This window comes from Chlorocebus sabaeus, chromosome 14, assembly GCF_047675955.1.
Source record: "Chlorocebus sabaeus isolate Y175 chromosome 14, mChlSab1.0.hap1, whole genome shotgun sequence".
Lineage (NCBI taxonomy): Eukaryota > Metazoa > Chordata > Mammalia > Primates > Cercopithecidae > Chlorocebus > Chlorocebus sabaeus.
The window spans coordinates 95,953,464-95,977,441 of NC_132917.1; the positions used below are offsets into that span (position 1 = coordinate 95,953,464).

The 23,978-nt window shown below is 38.3% G+C and overlaps 1 protein-coding gene across 2 annotated transcripts in view; it reads right to left on the reverse strand.

The window, feature by feature from the left end:
- Positions 1–23,978, reverse strand: part of LOC103241220 (E3 SUMO-protein ligase RanBP2) — a 69,111-nt gene that overhangs the window by 22,090 nt on the left and 23,043 nt on the right. For both annotated transcript variants that reach the window (XM_073023166.1, XM_073023167.1), the window contains exons 7-19: positions 22,726–22,918; positions 16,526–16,613; positions 14,196–14,405; positions 11,903–12,084; positions 11,643–11,818; positions 11,352–11,475; positions 10,191–10,352; positions 9,787–9,924; positions 9,365–9,511; positions 8,244–8,423; positions 8,074–8,157; positions 4,451–4,586; positions 808–902 (exon numbers count right to left, since the gene is read on the reverse strand). In XM_073023166.1, coding sequence (XP_072879267.1) covers positions 808–902; positions 4,451–4,586; positions 8,074–8,157; positions 8,244–8,423; positions 9,365–9,511; positions 9,787–9,924; positions 10,191–10,352; positions 11,352–11,475; positions 11,643–11,818; positions 11,903–12,084; positions 14,196–14,405; positions 16,526–16,613; positions 22,726–22,918 — 1,915 coding nt within the window. The remainder of the gene's footprint in view (positions 1–807; positions 903–4,450; positions 4,587–8,073; positions 8,158–8,243; positions 8,424–9,364; positions 9,512–9,786; positions 9,925–10,190; positions 10,353–11,351; positions 11,476–11,642; positions 11,819–11,902; positions 12,085–14,195; positions 14,406–16,525; positions 16,614–22,725; positions 22,919–23,978) is intronic.

Below are 23,978 nucleotides of genomic sequence, written 5' to 3' on the forward strand. Positions count from 1 at the left end.
GATATAAATAACTCCCATAAGCTTAGTGTTCCAATAATGGAACACTAGGCATAAATAGGTTAAGAGAAAACCACATTGCTACAAAGATACTTGCATATATACTTGGGATATAATGAAAATTAATTACAGCATCTTAAAATCTACAACTAAAGTCATAAAATAAATACCATCTTCATTCCTAAACAATTTATCAAATGATATTGTTAATGATGATGATGATGATGATAACATTTATTGAGCATTTATTAATGTGCCAGCTGGGCACTATTCTAAGCACTTTATTATCTCATTTTAATATCCTCAAAAACCCTATGAATTAAGGTATTATTATTATCCTCATTTTACATATGAGGCAACTGATGCATTGAGAGGTTAAGAAATTTGCCTGTGGTCAAAATAAGCAGAAGAGCAAGGGTCTAAATGCACCCCATCACTCTGTCCTCAAAGCTATCACATTCAACTACCACTGTAATTTTGAGTCTTCAATCAATTGTTATATATATAGCTGTATCAGGCCTGAAAGTACTTACCACATAGTGGGTCAGCGAGGGCATTGTAGTTCTATTTCTGTTAAAACAGAATGATGAAGGATCCACCACTACCACTCCCATTTTTAAAATATTCTAAATATTCACACTTACTGTAACACAAAGTATAATTTCTGTATCTGGAGATAAATTTAAATTATCTACACCTTAAGGGACATAAAAGTTTTAATACTGAACTGCTTTCTTGAATTTCTCTGAAGGAACCCTAAACAATTTAAAAAGGAAATAATTATAAATGTATAAATTATTCCTTTGTTACCTTTGTGGGAGTAACATTAGCTGCTGGTCTGAGAAGATACTGGGAATTATATGCTGGTGACTGACTATAATATACTGAAGGGCCAGTAGTTGCAACTAAAAAAAAAAAAAGAAAATAAAGAAAACACTGTTAAAGTCTATACTACAGTTAAGACTATCTAGGCAAGAGCTATAAATACAAAAACAATAGAAATTAAAGAAAGATTTAACTACATAAATTTTAAATTTCTGTACATCAAAATACACCAATCAAGGAGATTATCAAATGACAAACTAGAAAAAAACTGCTAAATATGACATGAAGAATAAGAGAATAGCATCGCGTGATCAACAAGAACAACTACCTCACAAGCATTAAAAAAGGAATAAAGAAGAAAGAAGCTGGTGCCTTTTCTAAGAAAGATCAGTATGATGTGGAATTATGGACATTCAGTCACAGAAAGGACATAAGGAACCAAGATGCCATCTGATGGTCAATGCATTTGAAGTGGGTCTAGAAAATCTGCAGAAAGACTAGGTTGTATTTTGTAAACTAAAGCTATTACTGAGAATGTTCAGCTCAAAAATCACCTGACAAATTCATGGAAAGGATCTCACAAATAACACAAAATGTGTTCCTTGGCTTAAAACAAAAAGCACATCAACACTCATGCTGATGTAAACTATCTGCTCCACCTGTTCTGTGTTTTACCAGGAACCCAAACAACTAGAAGGCACCCATGTTAATAGCAAAACTACCAACAGTCATTTGCTTGAACTGTTTTATGACAGTTTTACCAGAAAACAACCAAAAGACCTTTTATGCCTGTACATGGAAGAAGAAACAAATTGTGCCAAGAGGTTCCAAACAATTGCCTCTGGAAAGCACTGAAAAATCAAGACCTAGAAAAGGCTAGCCAGAAGCCCAAGTTTGATTTTGGAAACCTAATAGAAGTGAGGATAGCTATTTGGAAATTACTATGGGGAGGAAGCAGGCACAGAACACAGAACAACCTGGCAGAAAATGGCCCAAGAATCTTAAAGTCTTACAAGATGTCTGTCTGCATGAAAGCAAAAAGAAAAAATAAAAAAATAAAATTTTAAATTAAAAAAAAAAATCTTAAAGTCTAAAATTTAAGTAGGGACTTTAATTGACTACTGACTCTAAACTGTGGGGAAAAAAACTAAAGAGCTCTAATAAATCTACTAAAAGTAATCTAATTTTTGAAAGCACCACATGAATAGACAATTTAGGAAAGAAATATAATAGCTTCAAGGGCCGTGTTTTTGAAGTGAGCCTCGAAAATCTGCAAAATGACAAGGCTGCATCGTGCAAACTCAAGCTATTATGAAAATGTTCAGGTCAAAAAAATTACCTGACAAATTCATGCAAAGGATCTCGCAAGGAACACAAATGTGTTCGTTTGCTTAAAAAAAACACATTAACACTCATGTTGATACACAAACTCTTCTCCATCTGTTTTGTGAGTTTTACCAAAGAAACCAAACAGCTGGAAGGTACCCACGTTGAAGATGGCAAAACTGCCAACAGCCATTTGCACAAACTGTTGAGCATGACTAGTATTAAAAAAACTTAAAAATTTGTATCACTTTTGTTCCTACAAATTGGCAAAGGATTTTATAAACTAGTAAGTCAGCATTAGCAAAAGTGCGAAGATGGCACTATCAGATACTACTGGTAAGAACATAAACTGAATATTTTGAATACTCTACAGAACTAGGACAGTGTCCTAGAATTTGTAATGGCATAAACCAGAAACAACATAAATAAAGGAACAGAATTTACAGTACTTCCATGTGATGGGATACCACAAACTCATTAATATTCAAAAACATTTAAGTTTAAAAATGCTCAGAACTAAAGTAACATTTAAAAAACAGGCTAGCTCATCCACACACAACATACTAACATAGTAACAATCTCATAAAAAATACTATATGTATAGAGAAAGAACCAGAAGGAAGTGCTCTCAAATATAAGAAATGTTAATAAGATGGTTAGTTTTTAGTTTTCTTCAACCTGTTCAGTACTTCTGAGTATCTCCTACGAGCTTATTAATCTTTAATTTTAATCATCTTATTTTAAAAAAATAAAGACCATCTTGATATGTTTACTATTAAGGAAAAAAAAATCTATGAACACAGGAACAGAAATCAGGAGATCCTGGCTCTCCCCCTTTCAGTGCCACAAAGCTGTTCTGTGACTGGAGTCTCCATTTTTCTCAATTGTAAAATGAGGACGTGCTGTTTGTACACATTTCATAGGGTCATTGCAAGAATAAAATGAGACAATGAGAATGTTGTATTTATATACTTGTAAAAGAAGAGAAGACCTTTTATACCTGTACACAGAAGAAATGGAAATCATGACCCAAAAGGCACCAAATAACTGACTGCACACAGCACTAAAAAAGCCCCAGAAAAGGTCAGCCCGTTTGTTTATCCTCTTACAAGGACCTATGTGATGCGTAAGGTTTTTAAGTAAATAAGGTTTGAGTGTTAGACATTTCATATACTTATCTATGACTTATGACATTTAATAAGCTTCACTTCACAAAGATTTTCTGTTATTTTGCTTGTGTTGAGAAGATACCATCGCAAAAGGCTAGTGGGGTTGCTTTAACTATATGAACCATCACACAAATGTGCTCATCTAAACTAGATTCTAAATCTTTCCTGGGCTAAAAAGAGAGAGAAAAAAAATGTGCACTACTACCATTTCAGAAGTCTGTCTTACGAAAAAGGAACATTTTTTGTTTTTTCTGGCTGCCTGGGAGCAATGTATTATACTGGCAAGTGCTTTGGAGTTACACCACTGGAGTTTGAATATTGGTTCTATCAATAACTAGCTGTATAATAATGAGTAAGTTACCTAATCTTTCTTTATCCATTTCCTCATTTATAAAAAAGGGATTAATAATGGTACCAGCCATTCTAAGTTACTGTAATTAAATAAAATTACGTTCACAAAGCACTTTTGCACATAGCCAACCCACAGTAAACACTAATAGTAACCTTAGTTCATTAACTGTTTACTGTATACTCTAATAAATGTCTGATATACACCCACGCCCATCTGCACATACACAAATGCTCATAATAATTATGTGAGGCAAGTATTATCTCCACATTTCAAACAGGTTAACTTACACAGCTATTACAGTGACAGAGCACAACTTAAAAACCCAGTATGATTCAGGTCCAAAGTCCTTTTCTTTCTTTATGTAACCGTAATATTTCAAATTAAGTAAGATTTCCTATATAATGTCCTGCCTCTCATCATTATCATCAAAATAATTCCCCAGAGGTGTAGGTTCTTAATTAAGCATTTCTTAGTGCATAACTCTATTCATAAACATTTTTCAATTTAAGGAATAATCTCATCTCAGACAGCTTATCTGAGGTGTGGATTAAGGGTTCTTTAAGCCTTTATATACACATGATCACATACAGCTCGTCTTTTCTGCTTGGGGTTATAAAAATCTCAGTAACACCAAATATAGCTTTTGAAGTAACATATAAACAGACGTTGACATGTACATTAACAAATATATATAAACAAGGTGATTTCACAAGTTATCTACTTAAAAGAGGCTAGTAAAGTAGTTTTACTAAAATATGCGATTATCCACTTGCCAGCTCACCTGTTAGTGGAGCCCCATGAAATGTCTGTGACCCCTGATACCCATCAGGCACTGAGTCTGGTCCATAACTCTCTGTGGGCCAACGATGAGGGGACGCTGAGTTACTGCTATTTAGTTTCAACTCCTGCATTTCCTTCTATTGGAAGAAAAAAAAATCAAATAATTTTAAACATTTAATTATATCATGCCAGAAACAGTGCTGGGGAAACTTACTCTTTTAAATTTAAATAACTGATTTTTCTTTTTCTTTTTTTTTTTTTTGAGATGGAGTCTCGATCTGTCATCCAGGCTGAAGTGCAATGGCACAATCTTGGCTCACCGCAACCTCCACCTCCTGGGCTCAAGCAATTCTCCCACCTCAGCCTCCTGAATAGCTGGGATTTACAGGCGTCAGCCAGCACACCCGGCCAATGTTTTGCATTTTTAAAGTAGAGACGGGGTTTCACCATGTTTGCCAGGCGAGTCTTGAACTCCTGACCTTAAGTGATCCACCGCCTTGGCTTCCCAAAGTCCTGGGATTATAGGTGTGACCCACCACGCCTGGCCCTGATTGTATCTTTTTTTTTTTTTGAGACAGTGTCTTGCTCTGTCCCCAGGCTGGACTGCAGTGGCACTATTTCAGCTCACTGCAAGCGCCGCCTCCTGGATTCATGCCATTCTCCAGCCTCGGCCTCCCAAGTAGCTGGGACTACAGGCACCCACCAACATGCCCGGCTAATTTTTTGTATTTTTAGTAGAGACGGGGTTTCACGGTGTTAGCCAGGATGGTCTCGATCTCCTGACCTTGTGATCCGCCTGCCTCAGCCTCCCAAAGTGTTGGGATTACAGGCGTGAGCCACCGTGCCTGGCCCTGATTATATCTTTTGAAAAATTCTATTTGCCAATGAGTTCTAGGTACCTGGTGCCGATTTTAAAATATGATTCTTAATTTGTTAAAACTTTACCTGCTCCCATTTTCATTCCTTAATACAAAACCTAATTCGTTAACTCTCTCACCTAAACAAATAACCTCTCCTAAATGATCATACCTTCGTTTCTATTCTACACTTGCCTACATTAATCTTTCTGACATTCACCTCCAGCCAAGACAATTCCCTGCTCAAAAAACAAGTAACTTCAAATTAAACTTCTTTCCCCAACTTTCACAGTCCTCTAACATTACACTGAACATCTTTTCAGTGTGTTCTTTCTACACTGCTTTACTTTTCTGTCCATCTGGACTACTTGACATTCCAAATCACCTCCCCAAACTAGCTTTTCACTTAACCCCGTGCTGTAACAAAATACAACTAATTGTCAAGGTGATGTTCAAATGCCCCACCCGGAAAGGGAAAAAAGTAGTAGTTGCAGAGAATTTATTATGTATATAACAATATGTCCAATGCACTTAAACTCTTAATTTTTATGCTGTCTACACTGTAGACAGTAAACAATATTGGCTCCTACCTTAAAATGAGAGAAAGGGATGCAGGGAATAATAGCTGGAATTTGAACCAGATCTGACTCCAAAAATGTTTTCTTAACACAACTCTGCTGCCTTGACAAGATGGCAGATAGATACAATGCCATCTAGTGTAGCTATGTGGCTATCTGATCTCTGCTGAAGAAAACTAAATGACAGCACCATACCCAACCCTAGCACCTACAAAATGTCCCCTTACAAAACAGACACTTAACAGGAAATTCTTTCTTTTTCCAAAGAAACTGTAGTGGTATCAGAAAACAGGTAAATTTTGAAAAGTTTCAAACTTCTCTGTATCAGCCCTGGAATCTGACCAGTTGTAACAAGTGAGGTCAGAGACAGATCTAGCATGTCTGCTTTCTTTTTCTACAAGTGTTTCAAATAAAAATTTCCCAGAACGACCTAACTATGAGGTCCAAAACCATCTCAAATTTTCAAGCTAAATAAAATTTCCCCCACTCATTCATCTACAGTGCCTAGTCCAGATGCTACATACACACATCCAAGAAATAAGAAACTAGTGGAATCACCTGGAAAACTTTATGGTCACTGTTGGTATCCGCAACACAGCTGTGAATTTGCAATCACTGTTTTAACTGTAATTTTTAACATTCAATGTGAACTGGCTTCAATAATTCTCTCATTTTAAAGATAAGAAGCCCAACAGTCACAAAGGAAGTGACTGGCCCAAGATCATTAATTAATGGCAGAGTCAGTACTAGCACCAAGCTTTCAAGCTAATGGACTAGTGCTCCACTATACTTCCAGAGAATACAATGTCGCTAGCCTGAAACCTGTATGTTAAGTCAAAATTGTATGTAATTATCATAGGCCACGACTACACGAAATTAACATTCAAAATTTTGGTGCAAATTCAAAAATGTCTTCCCCACCAAATAGTATTCTCTTGAGTTGCAAGCACTGCTGATCACACTGTAATAATCACCACATATCAGCATATCCTTGGTGTAACTTTAGAAGTATGAGTAATTTAGTTCTTGCCTGATAAGCATGAAAGAACATACTTGTATTTCCAATTCCAAAAAAGCCAAACTCCTTTGAACCCTATTGTTAAAATAACATATACATACGTAACTATTTCCTTACATAATTAAGTCAAATTCATATGGAAGTATTAAAATACAGTAAGACTTTTTGAAGCTCAGACCACTTTTAATTCCTAGCTATAAATTTGAAACACATGTACTCCACAGTTAATCTGGGAATGAACTCATAGACCAGAATATGATTAGTACATTGCAGTAGTTGAATCACTCAGGAACCTTCTCTGTGCCAGGAATTCTAATATTTTAAATAAAACAGTCTCTACCTTTGAAGGTCTCAAATTTTGTGGAAGATGAGGAGAGAGACACATAAAGTACTTTCAAAAATATGGTAAAGGGTTGGGCGTGGTGGCTTACGCCTATAAACCCAGCACTTTGGGAGGCCAAGGTGGGCAGATCACCTGAGGTCAGAAGTTCAAAACCAGCCTGGCCAACATGGTGAAACCCTGTGTCTAGTAAAAACACAAAAATTAGCCAGGCCTGGTGGCAGGTGCCTGTAATCCCAGCTACTCGGGAGGCTGGGGCAGGAGAATCACTTGAACCTGGCAGGTAGAGCTTGCAGTGCGCCAAGATTGCGCCATTGCACTCCAGACTGGGCAACAGAGTGAGACTCCATCTCAAAACAAAACAAAATATGGTAAAGGGTCAAGACTGAGATATGTAGGCTGGGCGCAGTGGCTCACACCTGCAATCCCAGCACTTCGGGAGGCTGAGCCAGGAGTTCAAGGCCACCCTGGGCAACATGGCAAAATCCCATCTCTACAAAAAATACAAAAACTAGCTGGGCATGGTGGCGTGTGACTATTTGTAGTCCTGGCTTCCCGAGAGGCTGAGCTAACAGGCTCTCTTGAGCTAGGAGGTTGAAGCTGCAGTAAGCTGTGGTCATACCACTGCACTCCAGCCTGCACAACAGAACAAGACCCTGTCTTTAAAAAAAAAAAAAAAAAAAAAAAAAAAAAAAAAAGACAAAATGTCCCCTTGCCATACTATTTGGATGGCAAGGGGACATTCTGACCAGCTTCAGAAAAAAAGCAAGGGAATGGCCAGGGAAGGAATCTTGGAATAAAAAGTATAGCTAGAGAAATTAAGTAACTTACCTTAATGGCCTCTACTTGTTGGCAAATCATTTTCAGTAAAGAATTCTGATCTTCTGCCCATCGAGGTGGTGTTTTGGGAGAATACTAAAAAAAATTAAAATAATAAAACAGTATTTAAAACACTTAGAAACATATTTCACAATGAAATGATTCATTTCTTCCCTGTTTACCTTGTAACTTTTACTTGGTGATAGTGAATATTTGGTAGGAGACGGTGTAGAATGTTTTATTTCTGAATCTGCATTTCGCGAAGAACCGTTTTTATAAAGAGGACCTCCTTCACTGTAGTCTTCGAGTTCCTGCATGACTGAATTAAGCATCTCTTTTACAGACTCCAGGGGCACAGGTAACTAAAAATAAAAGACATTAATTAACAGCTTTCATTTGCAAAAAATTCCAAAAGTAAAAACTCTAAAATGATATATTTACATTTTTGTCACTTTAATAAGCACTTTATCCTTTAATAATATATGTGAAAGTGTTTTTTAAATTATCTTTCTTTTTCTGTTGTTTTGTATAATTTTTATTTTTTTGTCTTTATTCTATAATTTTTTTCTTCATGAACACAGAAAAATGGTATACAATCTAACATCTTCGGATTCTAAAGTCCACGCTCTTTCTATTACTTCTGTTAGCCATGAAAATGATAAAAGAATGTTAACTTGGAAAGCTTTTCCAAGTGAACAAAATAATAAGTTACTGATGTTTTCTAACTGATTTTGAATGGTGACAGAAATAGAGATGCTACAATACACCAGACAACATAAATCCTAATAAAAGAGTAGCAACACAAATTAATCAACAAAACACTCAGAAGACTGAACATAATTTAACATCATCATGACAATCTCAAACAGCTGACAGCAAGAAAACAAGGGCGTTCATAATGGCTGATGAAGATGAGAAGAAATGCTCTTAAGTTGTCAGCAACAACTTTCAATTTCAGCAGAGTTCATTAAGAATTAGTCCTGAGGTTATATTTGTTTTGATTACATTGCTAAGATAACAAAATCAATGTCTTATCTTAGAAATCTTTTCTAATTCCCCAGGAAGTACTTTTTAAGAACATATACCTAGATTTCCAAGTTTAAAAAGACTCACCAAACCTAAGACAAAGCAAGCAAACCTAAGACAAAGACAAAGCAAGATATATAGACACACACATCCCTTCTATGCATTAGTAACAACATATTACTGAGTATTTTTGAAATTACCAAAATGTAAGACCAACGCAAAAACACTGATCAGTGAGTTATCAGTAAGAACATACATACAACAACCTGCTACTTACTTTCTTGACCACTGAAAGATTTGAATCACTGTCATCTAAAATCTTTATTAGGTAGTCCCTGGTCTTTCTCAGATAATTTTTGCATTCTTCTTGTTCTTCAGGAGAAAGGGCATCATTTTCAATGTCTTCAGCCTTCCTGTGAAAAATCTACACAAATAGTGCTTTTATGAAATAATCAGGTTTTTAAAACAAAAAACTTTTAGCTTGGCCAGGCATGGTGGCTCATGCCTGTAATCCCAGCTACTCGGGAGCTGAGGCACAAGAATCGCTTGAGCCTGGGAAGCAGAGGTTGCAGTGAGCCAAGATCGTGCCACTACACTCTAGCCTGGCCAACAAAGAAACCCTGTCTTTAAAAATAAATAAATAAATAAACAAACAAACAAATAAATAAAACTTTTCGCTCAAGTACCACATCTACTTACCAGTGCAAGATTCCAATAAGAAACAACACTTTTTATAGATTCAAAAGCAGTCATAGCATCTTCTATATTTCCATTTACTGCATCCAATATAGCAAAAGTTATGTGTGCGTCTTCTTCATATGCACCAATTTCTGATGCCTAAACACACAGAATAGTTTTCAGTCAAACTGTTTATACTCAGAATATAAAACCCAAATGATTTTCCAAAGATTTTATATGATCTTAAGAGATAAGCAACTCATTACTCTTCTCTGTCATATCTTATTTGTGAGAGCTAGTCAATTTAGAAAACAAGATTACCATTAAATAACAAGACAATTAATTTAAGCAGTTTATAGCTTCATGTCTTTGTCTATAAACTGGAAATTCCCATCTCCAGTAAATTCACAAAGGAACTCTGTTACCTGAATGTCTACACTATGAAAATGTTTAAACAGAGGATCAATAGGTTCAGGAATACTGTTCTTCTTTTTTATTATCTTCAACAATGGCAAAACTTTCTTCCAATAATGAACACTTCTCCCTATGTATTCTCGTTGATCATAAAAAGAATTAAGACCGCTGCCCTAAAAAAGAAAGTTAAAAGCACACACCTTTAAGGAACACGCATGATTAGATCTAAAGTTCATTTACAAGTTGTAAGAACTGGCTAAAATTTCAAGTCAAAACCAAATGGAACCTCAGTAGTCATTTGTTCAACTTCCAAATGCTGTAATAACTAAACCACTTAATACCAGTGGTCATTCTACACTCAACGTTTTGTGTTTTTTCTTTTTTTTTTTGAGATGGAATCTCACTCTGTCGCCCAGGCTGGAGTGCAGTGGCGCGATCTCGGCTCACTACAAGCTCTGTCTCCTGGATTCATGCCGTTCTCCTGCCTCAGCCTCCCAAGTAGCTGGGACTACAGGCGCCCGCCACCACGCCTGGCTAATTTTTTTGTTGTTGTATTTTTAGTAGAAACGGGATTTCACCATGTTAGCCAGTATGATCTCGATCTCCTGACCTCATGATCCGCCTGTCTCAGCCTCCCAAAGTGCTGGGATTACAGGTTGAGCCATGGTGCCTGGCCTCTACACTCAACTTTTAAACACTTCTAATGATACCACCCTAATGTAGCAATCCAAACTACTTTTTAACAGTTGCCATTTTTAGACAGCTGAAACCTGCCTCTTCTGTAGTGTCATTCTGTTCAAAAGGCTGACCATCCACACCTAATCCTGACCCAGAACACACCTTAAATATTTAGAAAGATCTATAATGCTCTTACTTACAAAGTCTTGTGCTAATTTTTTTTAATTTTTAGGTTGAATAATTATCAGAACTTAATTATTAAGGAATAACAGTAACAGCTCAGCTAATACATAATATTCACTGTGTGCCAGGCATTGCTCCTCTAACTGCTTATATTTAACTACATTAACTATTTTGTAGCAATAAAAAACACATTCATCTGTCATAATATGAACAAGCTGCTGTTTTCAGAACAAAAAGACTTTCAATAAAAAGTTCATGATTTTAAAAAACTAAGGTAATGTTCTTTAAAATGTTTATACTTGAAAACTCACCGTTTTCTGAAGGCATTTTGCCCAATGTATAAGCAGAGCAGGTTGAAGGCCATGTTTTTCCTGGGCTCTTAGAGTGTTTATTTCATGCTGAACTAGAAGTCGCAATTTTGCTGAGTTTCCAGGTCTAAAAAATAGTTTAATTTACTAAAATAGCTTTCTAAATACACAGTTCAGCACTTACATACATATATGTTAGTGGGTCACAGGACAAATTAAATCTTCACATGAGGATTAAATCCCTGTTAAAACCTACGCACTAAGTTAAAGCAATATTTTTGTTTTACTACTTACACTGCTTTTCTGTGAATCAGAGTACAAACTGCATCCCACCAAGACTTTTGTCGTTCTGTACAAAGTTGTTTACACACAGGAAGGGGCAGGCATAACGGCTGATAGGAGCTGTGGTAAGAATTACATTTCTCCTTTAATTGTAAGTGGCTGGTATATACTACTCCAAGTAGAAATACCTGTTTTATTTAAGGAAAAGTTAAGTTAAAAAAAAAAAATTAAACAAAATTCAGAATATTTAATTTGTTAAAATCTCTGCTTACTTCAAGATCTAAAATACATATTGATTCAGGTGCATTTGTTTCAAGCCTTGAGGTTTCCTGGGGCAAATGATGGAAAAGCTGTTTTAGCCATTTTCGGATTGCAGGTAAGGCAGGCAATGAATTCCACTGTAAGCCAAGCCAAGTAAGGTGCTGAAGACTACCATTATGTGCCCGAATAGCGCCTGAAATAAAATTAAAAAATCGGCTTAAGGTTTTGCAAATTTTCTTTGTGCCATTAGTTTTGCCAAAATAAACAATTAATTCACATTATATATATCTTAATTATATAACTGCTTTTCTATATCAAAGCTGGGGGGAATTCTATGTTAGGCAAAATCTCATGTTCTTATTAAATGCATTCTCACTTATTTCTAGAAATTTTAATTAAAAAAGTAGTGAAGAATGCTTAAGTCCATCTAAAAAAATGACACTGACTAGAACTCAATAAACCAAAATCAACTGAGAAAAGCCAAATAAAGAACACCTAACCTAATAAGAAATTCCAAAACAATGGGTTTTCCTTTCAGTTAAGTCATTAAAGCAATGGAACACCACTATATTAATCCATAGGTATAGTAAAGAAATCTGTTTTTCTACAAGAAAGTCAATACTGAAAAAGTTATGTGCAGTCAGAAGTTCGAGACCAGCCTGGCCAGCATGGTGAAACTCCGTCTCTACTAAAAAATACAAAAAATTAGCCAAGCATGGTGTCACCTGCCTGTAGTCCCAGCTACTTGGGAGGCTGAGGCAAGACAACTGCTTGAACCTGGCAGGCGGAGGTTGCAGTGAGCCGAGACTCCATCACCGCACTCCAGCCTGGGCGACACAGCAAGACTCCATCTCAAAAAACAAAAAAGAAAACAAAAGGTTATGCACTTCTGGAAGCATAAAGAGGTATAATCTTTCTGTCATTTTGGCAATTTGCAAGACTTAAAAGATGTTAATGTCCTTTGTCTCAGTAATTCTGATTTTAGGTATCTCTATGGAGATAACTTGCAATGAAGACACTTTTTGTTGAAGTTTTTATCAGAGTATGATTATTAACAGTGGAAAAGCTGAAAACAACTTGGATGCCCAGTAACAGAAAGTAGCAAATTATGACTTCATAAAAAAGATTACATTGCCAATAAAAGTGATATTTATACTTTTAATACAGAGACTATGGTAGAGAATTCATGAAGAAAGCAAGATAAATCATACATATAGTATAAACATTATTTAGATGAAAAATATGGCCAGATGCAGTGGCTCATGCCTATAATTCCAACACTGTTTGAGATGAAGTCTCGCTCTGTTGCCCAGGCTGCAGCGCAGGGGTGTGATCTCTGCTCACTGCAACCTCCACCTCCCGGGTTCAAGCGACTCTCCTGCCTCAACCTCCCGAGCAGCTGGGACTACAGGCACACACCACCAAGCCCAGCTAATTTTTGTATTTTTAGTAGAGACGGGGTTTCACCACGTTGGCCAGAATGGTCTCGAACTCCTAACCTCAGGTGATCTGCCCGCCTCGGCCTCCCAAAGTGCTGGGATTACAGATGTGAGCCACTGTGCCTGCAGGGCCTAATCCCAACACTTTGGGAGGCTTAGGCAGGAAGATCACTCGAACCTAGGAGTTTGAGACCAGCCTGGGCATCAGAGTTAGACCTTGTCTCTACCAATTAAAAAAAAAAATTATCTGGGCAGAGTGGCATGTGCCTGAGGTACCAGCTACTCAGGAGGCTGAGGCAAGAGAATCCCTTGAGCCCAAAAGTTCAAGGTAGCAGTGACCTACGATCATGCCACTACACTCCAGCCCGGGTGACAAGGCAAGACCCTGTCTCAAAAAACAACAAGGCTGGGCGCGGTGGCTCACACCTGTAATCCCAGCACTTTGGGAGGCCAAGGCAGGTGCATCACCTGAGGTCAGGAGTTTGAGACCAGCCTGACCAACATGATGAAACCCCGTCTGTACTAAAAATACAAAAAATTAGCCGGGCCTGGTGGTGGGCACCTGTAATCCCACTACTTGGGAGACTGAGGCAGGAGAATTGCTTGAACCCAAGAGGCAGAGGTTACAGTGAGCCGAGATCGCTGCACTCTAGCCTGGGCGACAAGAGCAAAACTTGGTCTCAAAAACAATAACAACAAAAAAATACATGCCACCTCCACAGCACCACATTCGAACTCCCCCCAGCCCAACTCACACATGAAAGGAATACAGGAAAATATTAAGTCATTATTTCTGGGTAATAAGATTATGGGCAATTTATAAGAATTAAGATGCAAACAGTTTCCTCTGAAACATGTAACTTACCAACATCGTATCTAGCCAAATCTTCAAGCTCTGGTTCTTGTACATCAATGTTTCCAATACTATCGCTACCAAGAAAAGATGTATCCTTAGGTGACTGACTAGAAAACAGAGCATCATATAATGCAGACTGCCCGCTTTTGTTGGCAAAAGACTCGACAATATCTTTTAAAAAATCTTGCTTTCCACGACTTAAGTTTAGCAACATGTGCCCTGAAAAAAAAAATTAAGTTATTTCCATCACTTTAAAAATACAGATTGCATTTGCTCATATTGTTTCATTTGTACACCCAAAGGGGAAATAACATGATTTTATTGCAGACCTAACTCTCCAACCCAAAAAACACAGCTGGACAACAAAACAGGGGCTTATGCAGAAAATGAGAAGAGTACAGGTTTAATATTATCAGTATCTACATAAGACAGCAGAAGGTGGAAAAAAGACAGGAATGTGTATGAAAAATGCTAAACATATTTGCATTTTAGATGAAAAGGTCTGGATTTAAGTGGCCATAGGAGAGCAGGGACAAGCTCTTATTTTCTGTCATAAATTTTCTGATTTTAGATACACTGATTTCTAAACCTGACTGGTCAGAATTCTCCTTTAAACAGCTTTTAAGAATTACTTCCGGCCAGGCATGGTGGCTCATGCCTGTAATCCCAGCACTTTGGGAGGATCATGAGGTCAGGAGATGAGACCGTCCTGGCTAACACGGTGAAACCCCACCTCTACTAAAGATACAAAAAAAAAAAAAAAAAAAAATTAGCCGGGCGTGGTGGTGGGTGCCTGTAGTCCCAGCTACTTGGGAGGCTGAGGCAGGAGAATGGCGTGAACCCGGGAGGTGGAGTTTATAGTGAGCCGAGATGGCATCACTGCACTCCAGCCTGGGCAACAGAGCGAGACTCCGTCTCAGGGAGAGAGAAAAAAAAAAAAATTATTTCCAGGCCTCGCTCCCAGAGATTTTTATTCCATAGGTTTGCAATAAGCAATCTAAAAAATCACAGTCATCGGATAAAGTACTGATACATGCTATAACACAGATGAACCTTGAAAACCTTGCTAAATGAAAGAAGCCAGTCACAAAAGACCACATACTATATGATTCCATTTAAGTGAAATGTTCAGAATAGGCAAACATACAGAGCCAGATTAGTGGTTGCCAAGGCTGAGAGGTTTGGGTAAAATGGGAAGTGACTGCTAATAGGTAAGGAATTCCTCATGGAGTGATGAAAATCTTCTAAAACTGATTGTGGTGACAATGGTAATACTCTATGAACATATTAAAGCCACTGAACTGTACACTTTAAATGGGTGAAGCATATGGTATATGAATTGCATTTCAATTAAACTTTTTTTTAAAAACCCTCCCTTAATTCTGCTGGGCAATCAGGTTTGGTTACCACTACACAGTTGTGTCTCAGCACACTTGCAGAGGCACCCTTGGGATGCCCAGATCAAAGACATAAAAAAAATACAGGCAATTTTTATCTAACTGTGACACCATGCAAAGGCACTTACGAGAGCCCTGCAAGGGTAGAAGGAAAACAGAAAAGGAGAAAAGTAGAAAGTCACTTTAAGGACTGAAAGTCTAACTCCCACAAAGAAAGTGAGCTATGGAATAGAAGAGCAATGTGAGCTTTGGCCAACAGCTTAACTATACACCAAAGCTTACAATAACTTTGATTTAATATTACATCTTGCTCTTTACAAAATTCATCCAATTTTATATCAAAACTGCTCATTATAGAAAGCATTATGTTTCTTCAGTTCACTGCTTGATTCAATGGCCACCTAACTCCCTTAAAGTTCGAATCTTAGCAAAAGCACAGGTAATATGTAACAGACCTTTAGGATTCATCCCAAGCCAAAAATGGGGAAAAAAATAGACAAATTCTAAGAGACTAATATAAGGTAAGTATATATCGTCTATCTTCCTCACTATGCTCTCAGCTCTTTAAGACAGATCTATATCTTCTTCATCTTTATATCCCCACAGCAGTGTTTTTAGAAGCAGCTGGTGTTAAATGGTCGGCAAATCAATAATTACACTTAGTTCAGGAAGTGACTAAACAGGACAGAGGCTCTAGCAGCCAGATAAGGAGTTAAGAAATCCTCTCCACCTAGGAGCAAACAATATCAAATATTCATTTCTTTTAAAGAATGTGCTATTTTCTTCCCATCTCTTCCATACCTATTGCTCTTAACTGATACGGCAAAAAGAAATAATTTTGACAAATTATCTCCTGGACAGATGAAGATTTTATCATAAGATATAACTTAACAGAAATTTCCTTTTTCTTTTTAAATTAAATTAGTTTAATATTACTATTACCTGATTGGCTCAGACGGTCACAGGCCATCATTTCCAGCAGATTTTGTCCAGTTTCTCCTTTTATTAATTTAATCTTTGGTCTTGGAACCTAATAATTTTAAAATCAAAAATCTTAATTTGATGATACCCACACTTCTAATAGTAAGATGGTCTTTTCTATTACACTGTACTTTTTTTGATAATGAATAAACAGTTAACCATTAACTAAACTGAATTAGAAACGACTGCAAACACTGGGAACCAAGGAATTTATATAACCTATGAAAGACTGGCCAGGTACAGGCGCAGTGGCTCACACCTGTAATCCCAACACTCTGGGAGGCCAAGGTGGGTGGATCACTTGAGGTCAGGAGTACGAGACCAGCCTGGTCAACACGGTAGAACCCAGTCTCTATTAAAAATACAATTAAAAAAAAAAAAAAAAGAGGCACGGTAGCACACACCTATAATTCCAGCTACGGCCGGGCGCGGTGGCTCAAGCCTGTAATCCCAGCACTTTGGGAGGCCGAGACGGGCGGATCACGAGGTCAGGAGATCGAGACCATCCTGGCTAACACGGTGAAACCCCGTCTCTACTAAAAAAAAAAAAAATACAAAAAACTAGCCGGGCGTGGTGGCGGCGCCTGTAGTCCCAGCTACTCGGGAGGCTGAGGCAGGAGAATGGCGTAAACCCGGGAGGCGGAGCTTGCAGTGAGCTGAGATCCGGCCACTGCACTCCAGCCTGGGCGACAGAGCCAGACTCCGTCTCAAAAAAAAAAAAAAAAAAAAAAAAAAAAATTCCAGCTACATGGGAGGCTGAGGTACAAGGATAGCTTGAACCTGGGAGGCAGAGGTTGTAGTGAGCCGAGACTGCGTCATTGCACTCCAGCCTGGGTGAAAGAGCAAGACTCCATCTCGTGGAAAAAAAAAAAAAAGATGAGCCAGACACAGTGGCTCACACCTGTAATCTCAGCACTTTAGGAGTCCAAGCTGGGGGAATCGCTTAAGCCCAGAGTTCGAGACCAGCCTAAACAACGTGGCGAGACCCTATCTCTAAAAAAAATTTTTTTTAATTAGCCAGGCGTGGTGGCACACACCTGTGGTCCCAGCAACAAAGAAGCTTGAGGCAGAAGGATCACTTAAATCCAGGAGGTCAAGGCTGCAGTGAGCCATGATCATGCCACTGTGCTCCAGCCTGGGTGACAGAGTGAGACTCTATCTCAAAAAAAAAACAAAAACAAAAATGCATACACAGAGCACTTCTGAGAAATTAAGTTTCTACTAAAAGCACATTCATGTTACGTTCAGAGAAACGGAAAATTTAATTACATTACTTTTCTACCCTGAATAGGACAACAGCAGATGTTGTCCTACTTGAGTAGGTATGACAACTCTACTAAAGTACAGGTGAAATGACACTTGGAAATGCCACATTGTAGGTAGCACATTTTCAGAGTATGGATAATATGGGATAGCACTGGAATAAACAGGACAACCAGGAGATTAAAGAGATCCTAATGCCATAACCTATGAAAAAAAAAAGCTGAAAGCATGATGAATAGAATGGCAAAGGGAAGATGTGACAGCTGCCTTCAAATATTAAAATTATTTTATAAAAGAAATCATCAAAAGAAGAAACAAGACCAACAGGCAGAAGGTTTGAGGAATATTTTTATTCTATATAAGGAAGTTCCAAGAGCCAAATCACCTAAACATGCACTGGGCTATCTTGGTAAGTAATGAATGTCCATCACTGAAAATGTCCAGTCATAGGCAATGCCCACTTACTAGGAACATGCCAAAAGTAACTATATGGGGGACTAGAGCATTGGCTTTTAATTCTATCACCACTTTCTTGTGTGGTGGAAATGTAATTTGATACAACCTCTTTAGGGTTAGATATTTGGCAACAGCTCTAAAAATTATAAATGCACAGATATACTTTGATACTGCAATTCTTTCAGGAATTCATGGCACAAGTTAATCATTGCTAAATTACTTGAAGTAGCATAAAAAAAAAAAAAGTAAAAGCAAGCTAATGTCCTGGTTTTAGGGCCCTGGTTTTAAAAACTCCAAAACTACAGTACATCCATACAACGGAATAATATGCAAGCATCCAAACTAATGAGAATGCCTGTTATATATACTGACAAGGAAATATCTCCAAGATACAGTTAATGGAAATAAAGTAAAAACAATGTTTAAACATTTTCCTTCTCTTTTTAAGGACAGGGGATGTGCGTGTGTTTCCTTGGAGATGCATAAAACATTTCCTGAAGAACACACAAGAAAGCAGTAACGTTAGTTTCTTTACGGGTGGAAAAAGTAAATAACTAGGGAACACAAAGGAATATTCTTAAGAGCCCCTAGAATTTTAAACCATGTATATGTAATTCTTTCCAAACATGCTCATTTTTCAAAAATATATTCTTTAAGAACTTAATACCTTCCGATTTTGAATTTTAGAAACATTCACATTGCCTATCCTTTTACTCACAAGTTTTCTAAACATCATATCAAAGTTTGTCATCTATATGTTGAAAAGAACACACAAAATAAGAAACAAAAAGTTTCTCATTCTTTTTGTTTTCGAACTGACCTCAATTCATAAACCTGGCCTCTTTTACAAAATCACTCAACAGCGGAATTTGTGACCAGTTAATTAGCTGTGAATCCACTCAGTCAAATCATCTCAAGTCACTATTTTCTTTTTTTTTTTTTTTGAGACGGAGTCTCGCTCTGTAGCCAGGCTGGAGCGTTGCAGTGGCATGATCTCGGCTCACTGCAACCTCCGCCTCCTGGTTTCAAGCAATTCTCCTATCTCGGTCTCTCAAGTAGCTGGGACTACAGGCACCTGCCACCATGACCGGCTAATTTTTGTATTTTTAGTAGAGAAGGGGTTTCACCATATTGGTCAGGATGGTCTCGAACTCCTGACCTCAGGTGATCCGCCTGCCTCGGCCTCCCAAAGTGCTCAGATTACAGGCGTGAGCCACCGCGCCTGACTATTTCCTCATTTTAACTAAAAGGTTTCAAGAGACTGTTAAATACCCAGCTGCAATGCAGACGTACTTACTAGAACCATGGTATTCCTCTGATTAAGAGTCTGAAAATCATACCATAAAAGCTAGCCAATTCTTAAATACCCAAATACCAGCACATAACCTACATTTTATGCTTATAATCATTTGATCATTAAGCTTTAAAATAAAATGAAAAAATACAAGCATCTAAGATGTTTCTATTATATATTCATTCTAGAGAAATATGTCGTACTTAATACTTAGGTAGGCATCTCTGTGCTAAAGTGGAACAATGAAGAAACATTTAGAAAAGCAAGGCATCTGGCAATAGGTAAAGCACACCCACACTGAGGCATAGTATTTTTCAAAAGTAGAGAAAGAATGTATTGCACATTTGCATATGCAAAAAATATTTCTGAACACCCAAGAAACTCCTAATAGTAGTTGTCATCTAGGAAAGGAGACCTGAGTGAATAGATTAAGGGGGAAACTAACTTTTTATTACTAAAAGTTCACACTCAGGTGTGGTGGCTCATACCTGTAATCCCAGCACTTTGGCAGGGCAACGCAGAAGGATCACTTGAAGCCAGAAATTCAAGAACCACCAGCCCGGGAAACACAGCAAGACCCTGTCTTTACAAAAAATTAAAAAATGTAGCCAGGCATGGTGGCAGGCACCTGTAGTCCCAGCTACTGAGCTGAGGCTGAGGCAGAAGAGGATCACTTGAGCCCAGGAGTTCGAGGATGCAGGGAGCTATGATCATGCCACTGCACTCCAGCCAGAGCAACAAGAGTGAGACTCTGCCTCCAAAAACTACGTAACAAAAAATTTGAGGCTGTGCACAGTAGCTCACACCTATAATCCCAAGCACTCTGGGAAGCTCAAGTCCAATTCAACGTTAGAGTGAGCTACGATTACACAACTGCACTCCAGCCTGGGTGACACAGCAAGACTCTAATAGACACAAAGACAGGTAACTTTTAAAAGTTTCCATTAAAAATAAGAACTACTGGTTGGACGCGGTGGCTCACGCCCGTAATCCCACCACTTTGGGAGGCCCAGGCGGGTGGATCATGAGGTCAGGAGCTCGAGACCACCCTGGCTAACAGAGTGAAACCCCGTCTCTACTGAAAACACAAAACAAATTAGCCGGGCATGGTGGCAGGCACCTGTAGTCCCAGCTACTCGGGAGGCTGAGACAGGAAAACGGTGTGAACCCGGGAGGCAGAGCTTGCAGTGAGCCGAGATCACACCACTGTGCTCCAGCCTGGGCAATAGAGCTAGACTCTGACTCAAAAAAAACAAAATAAAATAAAAATAAGAACCATCAGCTACTTGAGAATTTCTATAACAACCTTTTAATGTTCATATTACCTAGTGAACCTCACTAAATCCATTAACTCAGAAGTACTGAGCCAATATTAGCAATTAACATGTGAACTGCCTATCAACAGTGTTTTTAAAAGATTTACAGGCCGGGCGCTGTTGATCATGCCAGTAATCCCAGCACTTTGAGAGGCCGAGTAGGGTGGATCACAAGGTCAGAAGATTGAGACCATCCTGTCTAACATGGTGAAATCCCATCTCTATTAAAAAATACAAAAAATTGGCCGGGCGCAGTGGCTCACGCCTGTAATCCCAGCACTTTGGGAGGCTGAGGCGGGCAGATCACGAGGTCAGGAGATCAAGACCATCCTGGCGAACATGGTGAAACTCTGTTTCTACTAAAAATACAAAAATATTAGCCGGGCGTGGTGGCGGACGTCTGTAGTCCCAGCTTCTCGGGAGGCTGAGACAGGAGAATGGCGTGAACCCGGGAGGCAACGGAGCTTGCAGTGAGCGGAGTTCGCGCCACTACACTCCAGCCTGGGAGACAGAGCGAGACTCCCTCTCAAAAAAAAAAAAAATTGATCTATGTTGGGCCAGGTGTGCTGGTTCACGCCTAAAATCCCAGCACTTTGGGAGGCTCTGAGGCGGGCGGATCACGAAGTCGGGATATCAAGACCATCCTGGCCAACATGGTGAAACCGTGTCTCTACTAAAAATACAAAATTAGCTGGGCGTGGTGACGTGTGCCTGTAATCCCAGCTACTCGGGAGACTGAGGCAGGTCAATCGCTTGAACCCAGGAGGCAGAGGTTGCGGTGAGCCGGATCGCACCATTTGCACTCCAGCCAAATTCTATCCCAAAAAAAAAAAAGATTTATATTAGAAGGAGGGGCCTTCTCTAAAAGTAATGAATCCTTTATTTTCCCTCCCCAGACAAAAAATCCTACTCTAAAATTAACAATCATTTTTCTAAGCCTGGTTTAATGCTTTTTTGGGGAGACTGCTTATTTCTTTTCCTTTCAAAAGTAATGCAAGCTCATTTAAAAAAAAAAAAAAAAAAGGCCGGGCGCAGTGGCTCACGCCTGTAATCCCTGCACTTTGGGAGACCAAGGCAGGAAGATCATGAGGTCAAGAGGTTGAGACCATCCTGGCCAACATGGTGAAATCCCATCTCTATTAAAAATGCAAAACATTAGCTGGGCGTGGTGGCACGCGCCTGTAGTCCCAGCTACTTGGGAGGCTAAGGCAGGAGAATGGCGTGAACCCAGGAGGTGGAGGTTGCAGTGAGCCGAGATCAGGCCACTGCACTCCAGCCTGGTGAGAGAGAGACTTGGTCTCAAAAAAATAAATAAAGAGTAAGAAAAGGCTTTATGTTTTCAAAGATTAATATATTGTTACATATACACAACACAGTCATAAATGTTATATACATGTTTTTCAATTGACATGCTAAATGCAATCATATTCTTCTTTCATAGGTTATAAAGCCATTGCCCTACATGTACTTATTAGGATTCTGTCCAAGTCACACATCTTTTTGGATCAAGCTTTACCCATAAAGTGGGATTACATCTTTATCATGTTCCCAAAAATGGCAGAGTAATAAGATCAAACTATTCAAATTTGTTTACAAACAAATCATAGCAATGCAGGCTTTCAACAGCAGTGCATTCAACATCCCTGTTTCACCAGCCTCACCACTATTGTGTACGCTTAGTTATTTTCCACTGTATCAAATTGACTATTTCATTTTAACTTTAATTCCACAGGTTTATTCACATATTGTCATTACATACCAGAGCACACCTTCATTTAAAACACATCAAGACTCAGTGAAATGTCAATTGCTCCTAGAAATGGAAGACTTACCTGAAATGCTATGAGATAGCACAATGCAGCCAGCTCAGAAAGAGCTCGCCATTGAACATCACTATGCTGACCCATCTTCAAAAGCAGAGAACCAGCATGCATGTAGAAATGTCCTCTCATTTCTAAGAAAGTAGCTGACAGTTCATCATTTCCACCCAAAGAAGATTTCACGGACTGAAGAGCACTATCAAAACTGTAATATGAAAATATCAAACAGATAATCCACTTACTGCACTGTGAATAATCATGGTTTATTTAATTCAAAACAAAATAAAAATTTTATTTCAAGCTTCATCTTCCACACTCAGCTTCTAATAATTCTTATTCCCCATGTTGTAAGTTATGAATCATCTAATGCTTATTTTTATCCTGCATACTTCCTATACTTCAAGCTTAACCTCTCAAATGATGTCTTATTCCCAGTTACTTCCAGCCCTTCAATCACAGGATAAATATAAGATTAGTGATTATAGGTGCACATTTCAAAATAAACCAGGAAAAAGTTGGGAGACTATTTTGTAGTTTCTTCCTGATCATATAGTTTCATTAGTTAATTAACAGTCGTAATTTCTCAAATTAGACATACCATTTCCAAATTATAAGTAAATAACTGACACATATTTGAGTAACAATACAGTAATTGCTCTTTTTACTATATAAATTACAGAGTTAAATTGTCTTTTTTTTTTTTTTTTTTTTTGAGACGGAGTCTCTCACTATCACCCGAGCTGGAGTGCAATGCAACGATCTCCACCTCCCAGGTTCAAGTGATTCTCCTGCCTCAGCCTCCTGAGTAGCTGGGACTACAGGCGCCTGCCACCATGTCCAGCTAAACTTTTTTTTATATTTTTAGAAGAGATGGGGTTTCACTATGTTGGCCAGGCTGGTCTGGAACTCCTGACCTCATGATCCCCCTGCCTCAGCTTACCAACGTGCTGGGATTACAAGTATGAGCCACTGCGCCTGGCCTATTATTTGTAATCTATATTCTAAATTAGTTCTTCTAAATCCTAATGTTTCTCCAAATCTTCACTTTGGAAGAAAAGTAAAAGCAAACACTTAAACGTGAAGCATGATTTTAAAGTAGCTTACAATAAAGCAACCAGAGCAACTGAGGTCTAAAGATCTCTGAGGGTTCTTAAAAACCCCTTCAGGGGATCCATGAGGTTAAAATTACTTTTACAATAATACCAAAAAATTTTATATTTTACATTCTCATTTTCTCATGTATGTAGAGCTGAGTTGTTTTTTGT